The sequence below is a fragment of the Cryptomeria japonica genome, chromosome 9 (genome assembly GCF_030272615.1).
Source record: "Cryptomeria japonica chromosome 9, Sugi_1.0, whole genome shotgun sequence".
Taxonomy (NCBI): Eukaryota; Viridiplantae; Streptophyta; class Pinopsida; order Cupressales; family Cupressaceae; genus Cryptomeria; species Cryptomeria japonica.
The window spans coordinates 509,454,335-509,473,887 of record NC_081413.1 but is presented as its reverse complement, the minus strand read 5'-3'; the positions used below and the strand labels follow the sequence as shown (position 1 = coordinate 509,473,887).

The 19,553-nt window shown below is 37.2% G+C and overlaps 2 protein-coding genes across 2 annotated transcripts in view; both read right to left on the bottom strand.

Annotated features, from left to right (window-relative positions):
• LOC131046913 (phytyl ester synthase 2, chloroplastic) overlaps nt 1–18,184 on the bottom strand; it is a 118,376-nt gene extending 100,192 nt beyond the window's left edge. The window contains exon 1 of the mRNA XM_059211716.1: nt 17,431–18,184. Within this exon, the coding sequence (XP_059067699.1) occupies nt 17,431–17,714 (284 nt within the window). The 5' untranslated portion in view covers nt 17,715–18,184. The remainder of the gene's footprint in view (nt 1–17,430) is intronic.
• Nucleotides 11,972–14,787, bottom strand: LOC131046914 (uncharacterized). The gene is made up of 4 exons (XM_057980750.2): nt 13,391–14,787; nt 12,948–13,283; nt 12,754–12,826; nt 11,972–12,655 (listed from the first exon to the last, which is right to left on the bottom strand). Exons 1-4 carry the CDS (start codon nt 13,505–13,507, stop codon nt 12,558–12,560), a joined length of 624 nt encoding a protein of 207 aa, XP_057836733.1. The 5' UTR covers nt 13,508–14,787; the 3' UTR covers nt 11,972–12,557.
• Nucleotides 18,185–19,553: the final 1,369 nt, after the last annotated feature.

Here is a 19,553-nt window from a genome sequence, read left to right as displayed (position 1 = left end):
AATAAATATATTATTTATTTAATTATCTAAGCCAATCGAGTGATTTCTGTCTTTGTGTGTTCTTCTTGGTTGGTTCACCGCCAAGTTTCTTGCTTTCCCGCTGGATAAGCGGAAGGGGTTGGCTTGTCGCCCAGTATTGTATTTCACTTCATCTTTCAGCAAATTTGAGATCTAACGATCCCCTGTTCACCGTATGCTCTCACCTTCCCATATTGGGCACTTAGTGATCAGAAAGTGGAAGGGTTGCAATTTTCAGCAAGTATTGAGTTTATGTTTTCTAACCTTAACGGGTTATCTGTTGGTTGATGTTTATTATTGGTCCAAAAAATATATATATATTTGGGATACTACAGTGGTATCAGAGTTGGTTTTCCTGCCAGCCTGTGAGTTTCAGTGGGTTCAGAAGTCTCCATGAGTGACAGAGGCGTCAGGTACTACAACCAAGAACAGAAAAGACAGCAGTTTCAGATTCTGATAGACCCGGAAGAGAACACATTTTCAAAAGTACTGAGGAACAGAGGGAAGGATTTAGATTCTTCAGACTCAGTGGATTCAATGACAGACAAGGCAACAGAACAGAATGAGGCACCTGATAAGAAGGCTGAGAGACAATTCAATGCCATGATGGACATGATGTCTCTACTATCGGCCAAACTTAACCAGAACGTTGTCGGGACCCCTAACCAACCCAACAATGGACCGGAAGCCAGCACTTCTAATGCTCGTGTAGGCAATGGAAATGGGAGTAACAACGGGAGCAACAATGGAGGTTCAGCCGCAAGACCTCTACAACCTATATTTCTGCCAAGAGAAGTACAACAAGCTGAAACAGATATACCTACAGCTAATGAAATAAGAAACAACTACATGGAGTATGCTTCTCTCCCTGGTGAGATCCGAGATATCCTCACTCTGGATCAGTTTATGAATCAGAAAATGAAGAGAGGAAAAAGGAATGACAACAGGTTTGCTGCCCCAAGAGATTATCAGCAAGCTCTTGGAAGAGTGACCTTAGCACACTTTGATGGAAGCACTAAGAGCACAGCTAGAGCATGGGTGCAAAAGTTGGACAATTACTTGTCCTTGAGGCCTATGTCGGAAGAAGATGCCATCAAGTTTGCTACCTTGCACTTGGATGGAGTGGCCCACGAATAATGGTACCATGGGTTGGTCACCCTTGGTCATAACTTGATCACCACCTATGCTGATTTCACCAACAAGCTGACTGATAGATTCAAACCCAAGAATCCAGAGGTGAAATTTAGAGAACTTGCACAACTCAAACAACAAGGTTTGTTGGAAACGTACGTAACTGAATTCCAAAATCTGTCAGATATGGTAAGTAGCATCTCTGAGAAACGGTTAGTTGTTCTTTTCACTGAAGGACTTGAGGAACCTTTGAAAGGTTGGGTTAAAGCATTTGATCCGCCCACCTTGGCAGAAGCTATTAAGAAATCTCAAAGCATGGAGTTGGCTGCCCCAAGGAATAAAATTCAATCCAAGCCTTTTCCTTTCAGAAACGATAAGAAGAAGTTCACAAATCAGACCAAGAGGTTCCCTCCACGAATGGATGATGAGCTCCGTCAAGAGCTTCGGAGGAAGAATATTTTCTATTCTTGCAAAGAACCTTGGGCCCCAGGACATAAGTGTCATGGAAAGGGCAGTTTGCATCATATGGAGTGCTATTCTGCGGATGGATCAGATTCTGAAATTTCAGAACAACAAACTGAAGTTGAGGACAGCGAGTATGAAGAGGCTCTTGAAGGGCCTAAATTTGGGTCAGAAGATAGAGGAGTGGTTGCTCAACTCTCGAGCATTCACAAAAATGAGTCTTTTAGAGTTGGGGGTGTGATTGGAGAGCATCATGTCATTGCTCCCATTGACACAATAGCGACACACAACTTCATTGATGAAAGGATTGTTGCTAAGAGGGGACTAGTGGCAGAGGAAGTTGAGGGCTTCAAAGTCATGGTAGCAGATGGCTACACTATATACTGCAACCGAATGATTTCCAACATGTCTCTGAAGTTGGGAAATCATGAAATTAGAGATGATTTCTTTGAGGTTAGCATTGGTGGGACTGATGATGCAGTCCTCAGGATTCAATCGCTGAGATCTCTTGGTGAGATCACACTGAACTTGCAAACCATGGAGCTGAAATTCATGTCTGAAGGAAAGAAGGTAGTGTTGAGAGGAATGTCGCATGGTGGACTTAAAGTTGTGTCTTTGAAAAGAATGGAAAGGTTGATCCGCCATAATCAGGTGGAGTGGGCAGCAGAGTGTTTGATAATGCCTTCAAATCCATTGGTAGATAAGGGCAGCTATTCCACAGACATTCAAGCAATGATCACGGATAGAAGTAAGGTCATGGTCATGCCCTTAGAACCACTAAAAGAAAATTGGAACTATCCTGAAGACATTCAAGCCTTGATAACCAAGAGAAGTATGGTGTTTGAAAACCAACCCCCTAGCAGACCCCCTGAGAGAGGTGTCGAACACATCATTGATCTTGAAGGAGGAGCTAAGCTAGTTAAGACTACTCCTTACCGGTATCCTAAGAAGCAGAAGGATGAGATTGAGAAAGCAATCCAGGAATTGCTTGACATGGGTTACATACGGCCTAGCAAAAGACCCTTAGCTTCGGCTTTTGTTTTGGTAAGAAAGAAGGATGGGACCATGCGCATGTGCGTGGATTACAGAGCCCTGAATCAAAAAACTATCAAGATCGGTATCCTATCCCGAGAATTGATGAGCTCATTGACGAGCTACATGGTGCAATGTTTTTCTCTAAGATTGACCTCAAGTCGGGGTATCATCAGATTAGAATGAGAGCTTCAGATGTGGAGAAGACCGCTTTCAGATGCCACTTTGGGCATTTTGAGTTCCTAGTCATGCCCTTTGGCTTGACGAATGCACCGGCTACATTTCAGTCATGTATGAACAGAATCTTCCAAGAACAGCTAAGGAAGTTTGTTTTGATCTTCTTTGATGACATCCTCATATTCAGCAAATCCTGGAATGAGCATTTACAACACTTGGATGAGGTGCTAAGTATACTAGAATCTGAATCCTTGTTTGCCAAGTAGTCCAAATGTGAGTTTGGAATGGAAGAGTTGCTCTACTTTGGTCACATTATCAATGCAGGTGGTGTGAATGTGGATCCCAAAAAGATTAGAGCCATCATTGATTGGCCTCCTCTTGAAAACATAACACATCTGAAGGGATTTGTGGGTCTGTGTGGTTTTTATCGGAGGTTTGTGAAGGGATATTCTCAGTTGGCTGCCCCTCTCACAGATCTTACAAGGAAAGGAGCTTTTGAATGGTCCAAAAAGGCACAGATAGTGTTTGAGCGGTTTAAGGGGATCATGACTTCCTGCCTTGTTTTGGCTTTACCTGACCTCACCAAACCTTTTCAACTGCAATGTGATGCATCTGGAGAAGGTGTTGGTGCAGTCCTCATGCAGGATAAGCATCCTATAGTCTTCGAGAGCAGGAAATTGAGAGGACCTGAAAGGTTGTATTCAATTTATGACAAGGAAATGCTTTCCATAATGCATGCCCTTGCGAAGTTCAGGTAGTATCTGGTGGAGAGTAAATTTATTGTTAAGACTGATCATAATAGTCTTAAACACCTCATGCATTAGAAAGATTTGAATGAAAGACAGTAGAAGTGGGTGAGTAAGCTACAGGCTTACGATTTCGATATTGAGTATGTTAAGGGGAAGAACAATGTTGTGGCTGATGCCTTATCCAGAATGCCCCATTTGAGCTCGCTATGCGAGCTTACTGCTGATTGGAGGGAGTTGTTGCTAGCTGATTATGCCAAAAACCAGTTTGCAACAAGCATTATAGAAAGTACTTTTCATGATGAAAGGTACAAATTGGTAGAGGGGTTGATACTATACAAAGGAAGGGTCTTCATTGTGGCTGAATATAAGCTTAAGGAGAAGATTTTGGAGTTTGTTCATGATATCCCCCTTGCTGGTCAGCAAGGTTACTTCCAAACATACAGGCAGATCCGAGAGAGATTTTCTTGGAAGGGACTTAAAAATGATGTCTTGAAGTACATCAAGGAGTGTCACACATGTCAGAGAAACAAAGACGAGCACACTCTGCCAAGTGGTTTGTTACAACCCTTGCCTATTCCTTGTAACAAATGGAAAAGTATTTCCATGCACTTCATCACTGGGTTGCCACGGGCTCAAGGGAAGGATAGTATCTATGTGGTGGTGGAGAGACTCACAAAGTTTTCTCATTTCTTTGCCAGCACCAATTCTTTTACAGAAGCTCAGGTTGTTGAAGTGTTCTTTCAGGAGGTGTTCAGATTACATGGGTTACCGAAGAACATTGTGAGTGATAGGGACAGCAAGTTCCTAAGTGCTTTCCGTCAAGAGATTTTCAGATTATGTGGTATTGTGCTCACTCCAAGCACCAGTTATCACCCACAAACTGATGGGCAGACCGAGATAGTAACTAAGTAGTTGGAAGGATATCTTAGAAACTATGTCTCGGAGCAGCAAAATACATGGGTGAGATGGCTTCCCCTAGGAGAGTATTGCTACAACTCCTCCTATCACATGTCCATCCGGATGTCACCATTCATGGCACTATATGGTTATGAAGCTCTTAGCTTCGCAAACTTGGTATTTGGTGATAGCAGGACCCCTCAGCAAAGGATTGGACAACCAGCAAATGAAACCTGAAGCACAAAGTGAGCCACCTGAATGATAACTCCAACTGACAATGGGTTTCCATCCACTGCCTCCAAGCTCAAGGGTTTGCATCCTCAAACCTGCTAAAAATTAGAGCTTCCCAACAATCTCCAAACATATAACCAAGCATGCTCAAAAATGAGCCTCTCCAAGTTATTAAATAACTCAACCCTGTGACTCTTTGTTCGCCCCACTGCCTGTCTCCTGGAATTCCCCTCAATTAATTAAGTGACATTACTTTATAATTTGTTGTTGACATAAAAAGCCACTTTAATCTGCTTAGATTTAATTAAGTTGTCTTTTAAATTATTATGTTTAGACAACTTAAACTTAATTATTTAATGGATTCCTAATGTCCCAAAAAGGGGACATTATATGGTCTTATTCACTGAAGGACTTGAAAACCCTTGAAAGGTTGGGTTAAAGCTTTTGATCCACCCAACCCACCTTAGTTGAAGCAATCAAGAAGTCTAGGAGTATGGAGTTGGCTGCTCCTAAAACCAAATTTCAGTCCAAGCCTTTTCCTTTCCGAAAAGATAAATAGCAGTTTTCAAATCAGACCAAGAAGTTTCCTTCTCGGATGGATGACGAGCTCCGCCAAGAGCTCTGGAAGAAAAATTTGTGCTATTCTTGCTAAGAACCTTGGGCCCCGGGACATAAGTGTCATGGGAAAGGCAATTTACATCAAATAGAGACCTAATCAACTGATGGATCAGATTCTGAAATCTCCAAACAGCAATCTGAAAAATGAGGGCAGTGAGTATGAAGAGGCTCCTGAAGGGCCTAAAATTGAGCAAGATGATAGAGGTGTGGTTGCTCAACTCTCGAGCATACACAAGAATGAATCTTTTAGAGTTCGGGAGTGCTGGGAGAGCACCATGTCATAACTCTTATTGATACAGGAGCAACTCATAACTTTATTGATGAAAGAATTGTTGCAAAGAGAGGGCTAGTAACGGAGGAAGTTGATGGATTCAAAGTTATGGTAGCAGATGGTTCAACGATTTCTTGCAACCGAATGATTTCCAACATGTCTCTGAAGTTGGGAAACTATGAAGTGAAGGATGACTTCTTTATGGTGAGCATTGGAGGAAATGATGATGCAATTCTTGGCATTCAATGGATTCATTGAGCTGTCATACAAAGTTTGCTTCCCAAAACTGTGCAAGGTGAATTGTCATACACACTATCTAACACATGTGCAACTGAAATATGCATCCGAAAGGGGTCATGCACATGAAGATCAAAACTAAAACTGTAGGCATTCCTAACTGTGTAAACACCTGAAGACTCCTTAGTGACCTCTATCTGAAATCCTGATGCACTAGAAGAATCCAAAACTCTGAATAGAAGCCTACCAAGAACATCCTCAAACTTTTGCTACTCAACTCTGAATCTCAACTTCATCATGCCAAAAATGGTAAGCCAACCAATGGGACCCGCCCAAACTACAGTGCTAACCCTGTCATCACTCGGGTCCCAAAGCAAACTAAACTCACATCCATCTGCTATGTGAAGATACAAATCACAAAAAGTGTCTGCAACACCACAACTATCTCCAACCCCTGCTAGACTCCCATGGATGTGCTGACTCTGCAAGTAATTCCCCACCAAAGATGGAGTCGAATACTTGCAACTACTACTTCCATCTAATGAAGATAGTGAGTACCCATCCCACAAAGGATGGTACAACCTCGGAGCCAATCCACACCAATACATCATCAAATCCTCTGTGTGTGGATCAGAAAAGAAGTGATGAGTACTCCTCCCTATGCAATCATGATAAAAATCTCCCACCTCGGTCAATGATTGACTGTCATAGTTCTAAACATAACCCCCATCATTTGACTCATCACCAACAAAACCTGCGATGGATGTAACTACAGGAGAACCTAGTGCAGCATGTGGTTCTCTATTGCTCTCAACAAATGCACTCATCCCATCTGTGTCAACTACACCTGTAACTGTGATAGGTGTAGTCACATCCTCAACCTGCTCACAACCATAATCTGTGGATATAAGATCATCACCAATTGCCACTATAGAAGATTGTACTGTATCTGTAGCTGGTGAAGATTGTGCCAAACTCAACCCCACGATAAGCTCCTCCAATCGTGATTGCGACTCCTGAAGGGCCAACTGGACACTCTTCAATGAATCCATAGTCACTTCAAGCTCATTGGTGAGCTCATCTACCTCCTCCTCCTTTCCCTTCAAGGCATCATAGCAAGTGCAATCCCACTCGAGAAGATAGTCTCTATTAGCCAATAACTGTAAATAGTTACGTTTCATTATTCCAATGGCTTGTGAAAGTGCATGGAGCTTTGCCAGGGAAAGGCCACTATCACTTTGCGCATCTGACATAGGAGTACCCCAACCAAAACGTAGCCAACTTTTGGCGAACAACATCAAAGTGCTCTATGGTTGTGGCAATCATGCTGTCATTAACCCTAAGTTGCCCAACCCAATGACAAGGACTCTGGAACTTATAACTCCCAAGCAAGTGTTTTGACCCAAAATCTGCACTATGATATGAGGTTGTATCCACATCACTTACCTCATGGTAAGCAGCATCGTGTGTGCAATCATCGGCGCACACATCAACAACTAAGGTACTGCTGCTATGTACCTCATAGGATGGCTCAAAAGACATTGTATAAACTGCTGATATGACAATGTCTTCGCACACTTCCTCTTCCACAATAGCTACATGTCCATCCAAAACCTGGTCCAGGGACTCATTGCCAACCAATGAATTTTCTGATTTATTTTCAAGGTCTGATTTGCAAAATCAAACTCATCATGACATGAATCTACATCACCAATCTTATTTTTAGCACCCAAATCTTGAGTACCTTCATGTGGCAACAAACCAGAAGCATGTTCCTTAAGAGAAATGGTTGCTACCTAATAATGCAAAGAATTCTGACTACTGCTACAAAACTCAGAACTATTAAAGCTTGTATCTTCTGCACATTCCTCATCTTTGACACTTCCAACTTGCATGCCAACGTTGGCAGATCCTTCCACAACATTTTTGTCATTTACTGACACGTCTTCATCATGATTAAGCTCAATAGTTTGGCTACGCTGCAAATCAGCATGTGTATAAAGATGTTGTTTATATCAGAGTAGCACAACGGTTGGGTAAAGCAATGTTTCTCATATCAATATGGGATCCAGGTATTGGTGCTCATTGTGTAGGTGCAAATTGCTTGAGGGCAAGCAATCTCCAGGAAGGGAGAACTGTAATGTCCCCACTTTCCTAGTAGTTTATTCAAGCTCAGAGATTCTCCTGTTATCCATCTCCGCAAGTGAAGTTCACAGGGTAGGAGATGTCTTGGATGGTTGAGGGATTCCACACTAAGCCGAATTGGGGCCTTGGACGGGATATTATATTCATACTTTATATTATTTAAATAAAAGTTACTTTATGTGAAAGAAGAAAAATTTAAAGTTACTTTATGTAAAAAAAGCAAATATAAAGTAACTTTATAAAAAGCACAATATAAAGAAAAAATTAAAAAAGTACCTTGGCATGCCGCCGCAGGTGAAAGTTATTTTAAAAGGTGGGTAAATCTTCTACGATGAACGCCACCCTCATATTGGGCGAACATTATGAAAGAGAATCTGCCAAGTAATCTTGGCGTTAGATGCTTTTGAGGGAGGCGCTAGGGTTTGAGAGCATAAAAGAATGATTTGGGCTTCATCGTTTACATTCTGTTATTCATCTTTTTATCGAACCTTCTTGGAAGCAACCTGCAACCTGCAACCAGCAGAGCAGTGATTGTATGTGAGATTGGGAACAAAAACTCTCAACTCCAAGGTGATTGGATGTAGCCCCAGCCACCTGCAACACATAGGCACACAATAGAATCTTCATTCAGGCCATTGAGGGCCAAAATCTTGAAGTTCACTGACTGATACAGCAACCACAGTGTATGTACAGCAAATCTAGGCAGTTCAAAGGCCATTACCAGAAAAATAAGTGCTGAATTGTGCAGGCCGTACCTCCTACAACAGGTCATGCCTCTCCTTTCTGCGTACGGAGCTTAAATAAAATAATAAGAGGGTTTTAGGGTTGGAAATTAAGTCTGAAATCATTGTCAATCATTAATAACAGCAGATCACCAGTTATTTCAGGGAGATTGCAGCGTGTGTGACCTACATCAGCATTTCATTAGGGAAAATTGAACCATTCTGGAGACCTTCCCTAGCAACCATGAAGAATTTACAACCGATCCGCTCTTTCTTACACAAATTTGTTTTAATAATTATTTCTAAGGCAAATAAAATTATAAAACACATTGGAGTCATTGTCATCAGCTGGAGGCTCCTATACTGCTCCACGCTTCATTTCAGGCAATAAAAATCACTCTTCCAAACTAGCTTGGAACACCTGGTAGGCCAACTTTGGCTTTGAATTCTTAAATATGTTCATTCCTTGGATTTGTATTTTGCTGCTAAGGAAATCAAAATTCTGAGTCTTAATTTCAGTCAGTTATTCTTTCATGCTTCGCATTCTATTTCCATTCCTCATTGGTAAACCAAAAAGCAAAACCCTTCAATAAAGTAGAAACATCAAAATCCATCAAAAATCAAATCAAAACATTCGTTGGTCAAAGATTTGAATCAAAGACAAACCTTCAGATTTGTGCCAAATTCTAGTTGGCAAGTTGGCATCTTACAAGCAGACTATACATCTTTAAGATGGACCAAAAGACAAACTATGAGCAGCTGAAGTGGAAGCAGCAAAAGAAAAAGAAGGCACCTGATTTTTTTAAATGCCAAAATTATTGCTCTTAGAGACAAAATGCTCTCCACTGATGAGTAGGTAGCAAAAATCGTTTGGCGAAAAAATTGGCAAAAAATCGAGAAAAAATTGGATTTAAAAAAATAAAAAATAAAAATTGTAAAAAAAGAGAGAAAAACTATTTTTTTTTTAAACTTAAGGGCATTTCCATAGCATAGAGATATAAAGAGCAAATAAAATAGAGTTTAACCCATGAATTGTGTAAATGATGTTCAATTTACATTCAATATGCAAGTTATATTCTACTTAGTATTATCTTGTTTTATCTATTGCTGAATTATCATATGAATCTGATTATCTTCTTTTATGTGGTGGGTGAGAGGAGCATTTATAAATTTTTATGTCCATTCTCACACATACCTTTTGACATATATAGTGGGCTGGGTACGGTCAAGCGATGCCTTGACCGGCCATGTCTTTTGGACATGGCCGATCAAGACATCTCTTGATCGTGCCCCTTCGCTATAATAGTGTATGGCATTTATTAACCAACCGGTATATGTTCAACACCCGATAACTATCGGTGTATGCCAAACGGTGTATGATTATATTTAACACCCGATGACTATCGGTGTTTGCATAATACTAACAGCCGATAGTTATCGGCATGTGTTTAACCTTAACAGCCGATAACTATTCGGTGTATACTTAACAACCAATAACTATCGGTAAACTTTATCATGCCACCCGATATATAATGGAGCACATATAACCCGATATTAATCGGTGTTTGATTAATCATTTATTATTATCAATTATGTTAATCGATACAAATCTGAATGCATGAACATGATTTAGTAATCGATGAACATAAACAAATTATATAGTATGATTATCAATGTTAAAGATTTGATCGAACTGAATAGGTTATTTATATGCAAATGTAGAATGGCTATCAAAGAGAAATTAATTGCTTGAAGGTTTCTATGATAATTATCGATATGATAAATGATTGAATGAGAGACTTCATTTATCTCTCATTCAATCATTTATCTTACCGAAGCTATCATGCATTAACAAATTGTAGAAAATAATTTTTTCTTGTTTATATTCATATTGCTGATTACATAGGCAAATATTCAGTTAACTTTTTAAGAGGGCAGTCACCAAAATAACCAAATAGTTGTCTAAGTTTGAGATCAAATGTTAGCTAACTCTATGAAGAAACTAAGATCAAAAGTTAACAAACAAATAGTAAAAGTGGAAGCCATTTTAAGGTGATCCAAGAATTTCATTGCGATTGAGGAAAGGAATTTTGTAGGGTTAATTCAATATTTTAGAAAGCTTATCAAATCATATTCCACAATTGCAATGCTTTATATCATAGCAACAAAAATCTTTAAAGGAAAACAATGGCAAATCAAAAGTTAAAGATCTTTTGAAAAAATGGGTAAAAAATTGGATTTTAAAAAATCGTAAAAAATTGTAGAAAAATAGATAGTACTTTTTTTTTTAAACTTAAGGGCATTTCCATAGCATAGAGATATAGAGAGTAAATAAAATAGAGATTAGCCCATGAATTGTAGAAAACAGATTCATATTGCTGATTACATAGGCAAATATTGATTTAACTTTTTACAAGGGCAATCACCAAATACACCAAATAGTTGTCTAAGTCTGAGATCAAAGATTAGCAAAGTCCATGAAGTAACTGAGATCAAAATTTATCAAATGGAGATCTAGCTATTTTTAGTAATTTAGTAAAAGTGGAAGCCATTTTGAAGTGATCTAAGTCTTTCATTGTAATTGAGGCAAGGAGTTTTCTAGGGGTAGTTCAATATTTGAGAAAGCTTATCAAATCATATTCCACAGTTGCAATGCTTTATATTCCTTGATGGCAATTGGTAAGTCTTTTATATGGGGTAGAATTCAACAAAAGGCATTTGTTTAGCTTAAGTAAAAGATTAGCAAGCCACTAGTTTTGGCAATGCCTAGCTTGCAACTACTATTTTAGGTAGAGACATTTTAATGATTGTATGTTGGAGGCTCTTTTATTACAACTATGTAAGCTTGTTTGTTGTCATTCAGACTTATTTTGTCGAACACTTTGGATATATTACTCACATAATGAATTGTATGTTTTTGTTTGAGCAAAAATTAACTATATCAACCAAAGTTTTAAAACTCGGACTCAGCAAACCAAAAAGTTGGACTTGAACTCGAACTCACGAAAGACTCGCGAAAGACTCAGCAAGACCTCGGCCAAAAAAAAAACGTAGTTTTACAAAAAAACATAAAGAAATTAATGCATTTAGAGAACATAAGAGCCATCATTGAAACATTACACATGTCATATGATCTCCAAACACTCAATATTTGAAAGTTCATCATTCATACTCATAGAATCATACTCATTACTCATAGATTCAATTTCAAACTCTAAAATGCATAATGGCAGCATAAGTTTATAAATGTTTACAAAATTACATATAATGTTATGTCCAACTCCAAATGTGAAAAACAACAATAAACAAACTAAAGAGGACTACATCTTCCTCTTTGCACTTCTCCTAATATAGCCCAATTTTTCAGGCCTTGAGCTAGAAGTAGTAGCAGTGGATGTTGTGGTATCTAAATGGTGAGATGATTCTTCTTCTAAATGAAAGTCCTCATCTTCGTCCTCATCTTCATCCTCCTCCATTTCCTCCAATCTTGCTCCTTCTGCTTCTTGTGATGCTCCTATCTAAATGGTGAGATGATTCTTCTTCTAAATGAAAGTCCTCATCTTCGTCCTCATCTTCATCCTCCTCCATTTCCTGCAATCTTGCTCCTTCTGCTTCTTGTGATGCTCCTCTCTCTATTTCTGCAAGTTCTTCTTCAGTAAGGAGGACATCATCACCATCATTTTGTTCATTCACGGTCCAATCACCATATGGATCGATTTCATCCAAGTCAATGCCTTCATGTGAAACACCCTCCACCTTTCTAACTCGAAGGCGAAGATTGTACCGAACGAAGACAAGATCATTGAGCCGCTTTTGTGTCAATCTACTTCTCTTCTTTGTGTGAATTCTCTCAAATACACTCCAATTTCATTCACACCCAGAAGCACTACATGGCTGAGACAAAACACGAACGACCATCTTTTGAAGATTAGGCATGCCAACACCATAATTCTCCCACCATAAATCTACAAAAAACATTTAGAAATATTAAAATTGAGAAAACAATGTAACAATCAAGTTTGTAGTTTTTTTCTTGCAGTATTGAAATAAGTTAATTTTTTACCTGGTTGTTGTTTTCCTCTCCTATCAATTGCTAGTTGTGATGAGAAGAGTCTCTCCTCTGCACTCTTGTTGATCTTGAACAATGAACATTTCCAAATTCATAAATAAATAGTCAAAGTGTTAAACTCAAATTCAATAATGAACATTTCCAAATTCATAAATAATGATAGAGCAATTGCAAATGTCAAATCTCACCTCCAACTCATCAAGAACCTTGTCTCTCAACTCAGCATCAAGTGTCATCTTATCAATGCTTGCAATAACACCTGCCATGACCTCCTCATCAGCCTTAAATGAATCGGAGAAGTAGAACTTTGGGTTCAAGAAGTAGGCAAAGGCATGTATCGGTTGGTGGAGTTGGTTCGTCCACCTACGATCAATGATGCGCCAAAGGATTTCACATTTTCTTGTATTTCCATGATAGCAATGTGAAATGGCCTCTTTGGCCCTATCCATGGCCTCATAAATGAAACCCATTGCCATGCCCTCTCCATCCACCATACAAAGAACCCTTACCAAAAGTTCTGTCACCTAAAGAAATTAAAACAAATTTTGAATTAGTACAAAATTAACCCCTAAAAAATAAAATCAGCAAATAGATTATGTTGTATAAAGTTTGCTTTGTGTTTGTTACTTACCATAGTCAACTCCTCTCCACTTTTGTTGAACCCTTCATCAAAAACAATGATTACAATCTTATCTGCTTCAGGTTTTCTGGAGTATGCAGACCCCAACCAAGCATCAGACACAAACATCTGCTTAAGATGAGGAATGGCACTAAGAATGCTCTACAAAGTGATGAAGTAGCTAGCAAATCGTGTCACTCCAAGTCGCACAAGATCCTTGCCATTTGTGTGTTTCCTCATCAAAGCAAGCACCCAAGTATGGTTGTAGATGAATTTGGTGACACTTCTTGCATCTTCAACCACCTTCTTCACCCATGTAATCTTCCCAATGTCCTCTAGCATCAAGTCCAAGCAATGTGCAACACAAGGACTCCATGTAATCGTAGGATGCCTCTCCATAAGCATTATACCTGCAAATACATATGCAGTTGCGTTGTCCGTGATAATTTGGACAACATTTTCAACTCCAACTTCCTGAACCACCCCATCCAATAGATTACACAAAGTCTCTGCATTTTTTATTTCATTTGAGGCATCAACAGACTTTAGAAATACCATTGCACCATTTGAAGCCACCAAGAAGTTGAGAAGAGTCCTATTTCGTCCATCTGTCCATCCATCGGATAAAATGTTGCATCCTTTTCTTCTCTAATATCTTTTCTAATCATCAACCACAACTTGTGTATTTCTTACAGCTTGCTCTAGCAATGGCCCACTGAAGTCATAACCTGTTGGGGTCTTAAACCCCTTACCCGCAATTGTAAATGCATTAACCAAACCTTCCCAATACACATTATTTGCTGCATTGAAAGGTATATTATTGTAAAACCAAAAGTTTAATGCTGCTATCTTTGTTTGTTCATGCTTCTCTCTATTCCATATTGTACCTTCCAAGTGAAGGTTGTGCACCTTGAACATTGTGTGGTACAAAAAAATTAGGGTCTGTTCTAACAGGAGTGGCACTAGCCCCACCCTCATTGTCACCAAAAGATGAAAGCGACTAATGACCACGAGTGTGACCAATGGGACCCGAAGTGGACAATGTGGGATTCATTGCCGCTGCCATGGCTTCTTTTATTTTTTGCCTTTCTTCCTTTGCATATCATGCTTAGCAAGAAGGACCTTCATCTCTCTAATAATCTCAAGAGTTGATTTGGAGCATATGTCCACACCATATCCAGGTATTTGTGCAAAGTGGTATTTTAATCTATTGATTCCACCCGTCATCCATTTTGTACATTCAGTGCAAGTGACTTCCCCCTTTTTGCTTCCAGGAATCCCATATTTCCATGCTTTATCTCTTTGTCTTCATAGCCTTGGGGTTGTCCTTAAAGTTGAACTTGCCATTGCTGATTTAACATGAAAAAATAAAAAAATCAGTAGGGTTTTGTGGAAAATCAACAAAAAAATGATAATGAATCATTTGGGAAAAATAGCATTCAAAATCAAGAAAAAAATATAAGGAAATAAGTCAGGAAAGGAAATAGAAAAAATTTTGGCAGAATATCCCCTTGTTTTTCAAGATTTTTTGGATTTTTAAAATATGGAAATGAAAAAAAAAGAAAGGAAAAATCCTTACCTAGATCTCTTTTGCTGATTTAATCTTCTTTGCTCTCCTTCTTCAAACCCTACAAACCTATTTTCACCAAGAAAGAAAGGCAAATGAATGAAAAAATGCAAAAAAAAAATCACTTCTAAACGTTGTTGGGCCTCATAACTGGGTCTCACGAGTCCGTGTAATTGACTCACGCGAGTCTTTCAAAAAGAGTCGCCAGGACTCGCCTCGCGAGTCCTTGGCGAGCTGACTCATGAAGCCATTGGACTCACGAGTCCGTGGCAAGTCCACGAGTCTTTAAACTATGATATCAACTATAAATTAAAAATCATATATCTACATCTATATATATTATATGTCTTCGGGCATTTAATGTTGTAGTAGAAACACTCCATTGGTGAGGCAGCCACCAAGGTTCAAACCCCTACTGGGCTAGTGAGCTCGTGGGCTTTCCGCCTTTGTTGGGTCATTGAGGTCATGGGTTTGAACAAGTGAAGTGTGGGGAATGATGAACCCCCCAAAAATGGAAAAAATATTCGACATTGATTCCACATTGACTTTAATTTCGTCTTGGATCAACCCTATTTCTAGGCGATTCAGTAATTTCACGAGTTTTTCTAGGGTTTTGCAAGTTTTTACAATGATTTTTTTCACTTTTTTTGCCATTTTTGGGGGTTTTTAACATGATTTTAACGTGATTTAAATGCAAAAAATCATCGAAAATTGGGTCAACGATTTCATGAATCGGGATTTTTTCGAGGAATAAATCCGCTGGCTCCAAGATTCAAGATTAATCGGGTATAATCGCGATTTTTTGCAGATTATTGCTTCTATGGTTAAAAGTATACAGAAATTTCAGCCATCTATTGTAACAATTATTAGAACTATCTCTAATCATATACAATTATTTCATTTTAGATGATGTCGGGTCAAAATCATCTTATTTAATTGATGGAAGAAACTTTCCTAAATAAATGAAATATATTGTTTCAAATTTGATGTAGATTTATCTATTACATGTAGAGTGAATAATTTTGAAGCTCATGTACAAGCTTTTAACATTTTCCATTGTGATTTTCTTATTAATACAATAATCCATCTTTCCAAAGTTTGAAAAGACTAAATTGATAACTTTTTGACATCACCTTCCCATACAGCAACAAATTGAAGATTACCAGCCTATCGGCAATTCGTTGCACGGAACAATCTTGCAACTGCTAGTGTTTAATTGTTTCAAGTTGATCCTTAGTGGACGATGTGCTTTCAAAATATGAAGATGAATCCCCTTGAATATATATACATTTCTTAAAAATACTAAGTAATATCAGCCTTCAAAATAAGAAAATGCATTCCAATTTAAAACCTTTTTAAATAAATAAAAACATTCTAATTACAATATTTAACATTGTTTTAAAACGGAAAATAAACATATTAGCATATCATTACATTTCTATTTTGTTCTTAAATTAAGAAAAGAATACTAATGCCCAGAATATATCAAAATTGGCCAACAAAACTATAAAAAGGGGAGTAGGGAGCTCAAACTCCAACAAACATTCTTTTATAGATCTTACTTATCATTCTCGTCTAACAAGGAAGAGTACTAGGGGAGAGGGACCAGTAGTCATTAGGGCTAACTTCGTCAACATGTAGCTGTCACATGGAATATCGTAAGACCTCCGTTTTTTTTAGAAATGTAAAATGGACACTTAACTATCTACAACTAAGGTTTGAAAGCATGACTCATCATGCAACTTGTCAAAATAACATGTCTACTGTGAAGTGTCCAAAAATGACTTTTTAAGGATTCAACCAAAACTTAATCTAAAAATGCCTAGTAATTGAAAAATTATATATCATTTCTTGTTAGTAAAATATCATATTTTTATTTAAAGTATGACTTATATGCAACATAAATGGGCCAAATACATATTAGTAACCATAAATATTTGTTAACTCTAACTTGTAAATCCAACATAAATGGATCAATAGTTGAACAAAAAAAATATTTGTTGTTATAGAAAAAACACATTATTATATAAAATACAACCTATATCCAACATAAATGGACCAATGGTTGAACACTTAAACTTGTTGAAAAGGACAAATTATTAATATGAAATACTCCAATGAATATACATTGGTACCCCAATAGTTGTACACATAGGAATACTATTTTTTCACTATGACAACAATACTTAACATTTAAGGTTCTTCTGTGTTAAAGTATAGGTCTATTTTGACCAACATTTGGTTAGTTTTTTACTTACATGTGAACTATTTATTTATAATATATATAGATTTGTGGTAAGATTGGATATTATGAACACAATTGCTATAATGAACCCCGTTCAACTACTGGTCCATCTCCCAATGTTCTCAAGAAACTCCCTAACCAGCTGTTTTCCCAAATGGTAGAAAAATAACCCAATCTTTAAGCGAGAAAACATAGTCCGATACATCTTTTCAAAAGAGATTGGAAAGAAATTATACTCACCCGGCAGAACAAAGCGAGCTCAATTGTTTGCGAATCCCCCGGCCTGTGCAGTCCATGCCAGGAGCATACACGAACAGCGGCCCGCCATTGTTACCGTTGTCTTTGCAGGGTTTCAGAAGTGTAATTTGACTAGAATTCGTCTCAAAATTGGGCTCCCTTGAGTTCAATTCGCATGTAATTTTTCGAAAATATATATTTATCGAGGGTTTAAGTCGAAGACAATGGTTTACTGATGGAGGGGTAAATATTGAATGCGAGAGGAAACTGAAGTAGAGGGATGGCATTGTTGTATGAGGGGACGAATGAATAATTTTGTATTTTTTTAATCTGAAACTGTTCTTGCCCGGAATAGCGTCTTTTTATAGACTGGTTTGATAAAAACATTGGAAGAATGATTGTGATTTTTAAGGTGTCCACGTTTCAGAAAACTGTTTGCGGCTTTCAGGTCCTCACGTCCCCCTGACAAAAACATACAAATTTGTCGAAAGCAATACTTGTGAATCCTCATTATGAGATTTTCTGTCGCGTAATTTTCGTCTTTCTTTATAAAACCTTTCGTAAACAACTCATCAGTAATTTCTTCCCCTGTTAGAACCTACCCTGTAATCTGGTTGATATTATTGAATCCCCACATTATCAAAATTCAGATGTCTCAGTCTACTGATTTCTCATATCATTTAATTTATGTCCTTGCCTCTCAGTCCAAGAGGTCTCAGTCCTTTGAATCCCCACAAGACCAGTTTTTTCTGTCTTTTCGATCAAAATGTCTCGTAACTAAATAATAATGTGGATTTGAAAAAGCCCTTCAACTCTTCATAGACTGTAGAAAGGTACATTTCAAAACCAAACAAAATAACACATTATAACAAGAGACATATTGGGTCAGTATGTGATGTGATTGTTGGATTAGTTTGAAGATTTAATTAGTGTTAATGAATGAAAGTTTATGAAAGAAGGAATTAATTTCAATATTTATGTTCAAATTTAGATTATATGATTTTTATTTTAAATAGGTGTATTTAATATTTATGTTTAATTTGTAATTATATAATGTTAATTTAGAAGGATGAATATAGATTTTGTTTTTGTTTATGTATTCTATGAAAAAAATTATTGTATTAAGAGAATATATTTACACACATTGTCATTTGATAATATCAATTTGTTGTAACGAGGTTGAACAACAAATAATTCTTGATGAAAATCAAACTCTACCAAGATTTGACAAGTTGGAAGGAGGGATGCCTTGCGACGTGTAAAAGTGTAAATGTTACTTGAAAAGTGAGTGCAATAATAAAAGAACATAGTAAAGGTTTCTAACGAGCTTCTTAATGTCATTAAGTTTATTTTTTTACTTTCAATTATGCATTATTGTGTTACTTTTTGTACTTGTGTATACAATAGTAATAATGTTATTCAAGCACTTAATTTTGCTGACATTTGATTCAATAAATTAAATGTATTAAAAATAATATAAAAATCAAGGTTGTAAAGACAAAAATAATAATTCACCACTGAACATATATGATTTTGAATTCAGTTCAATCATATTCACATTTATTAGAATATATAACAAAAGTCTTTCAAGTTTGTCGGCATTATCTATGTTTTTTGTAGAGTATACAATAAGGTCAACAATGTATGATGTATACAATAGTAGTAATCTCACTCAAGAATTTAATATTGTTGACATTTGATTCAATAATTGAATTTTGTACTGACTTGACTCTTCTAAATATCAATCAAAATTAAGAAAGAGTAATGGTCTTTTTACAATCATTTAATATAAAAAAACTAAACATAGACTATAGATTTTTGTTCAAAAAATTTAATTCTTCATAATGATTGGTTAAAGTGATGAAAGAAATAGAATGCGACGAATGTGTGTTAGTATTCGTGCCTTGGCAAGAACTAAACATTGATCTTTTAGAAAATCATTTTCCATTTTCAATGTGCTAAGTAAAATAGGTGAAAATTCATGTAATCATAATCAAAATTAATTTATTTAAAAATTAATAATAAATGATAAAAGTCATGATTAGATGTAAGGTATTTCTTCATATTAAAACTTGACAAGCAAATTGTATTATAAATTTTGAAATAAGCTTCAAAGAATGATTTAA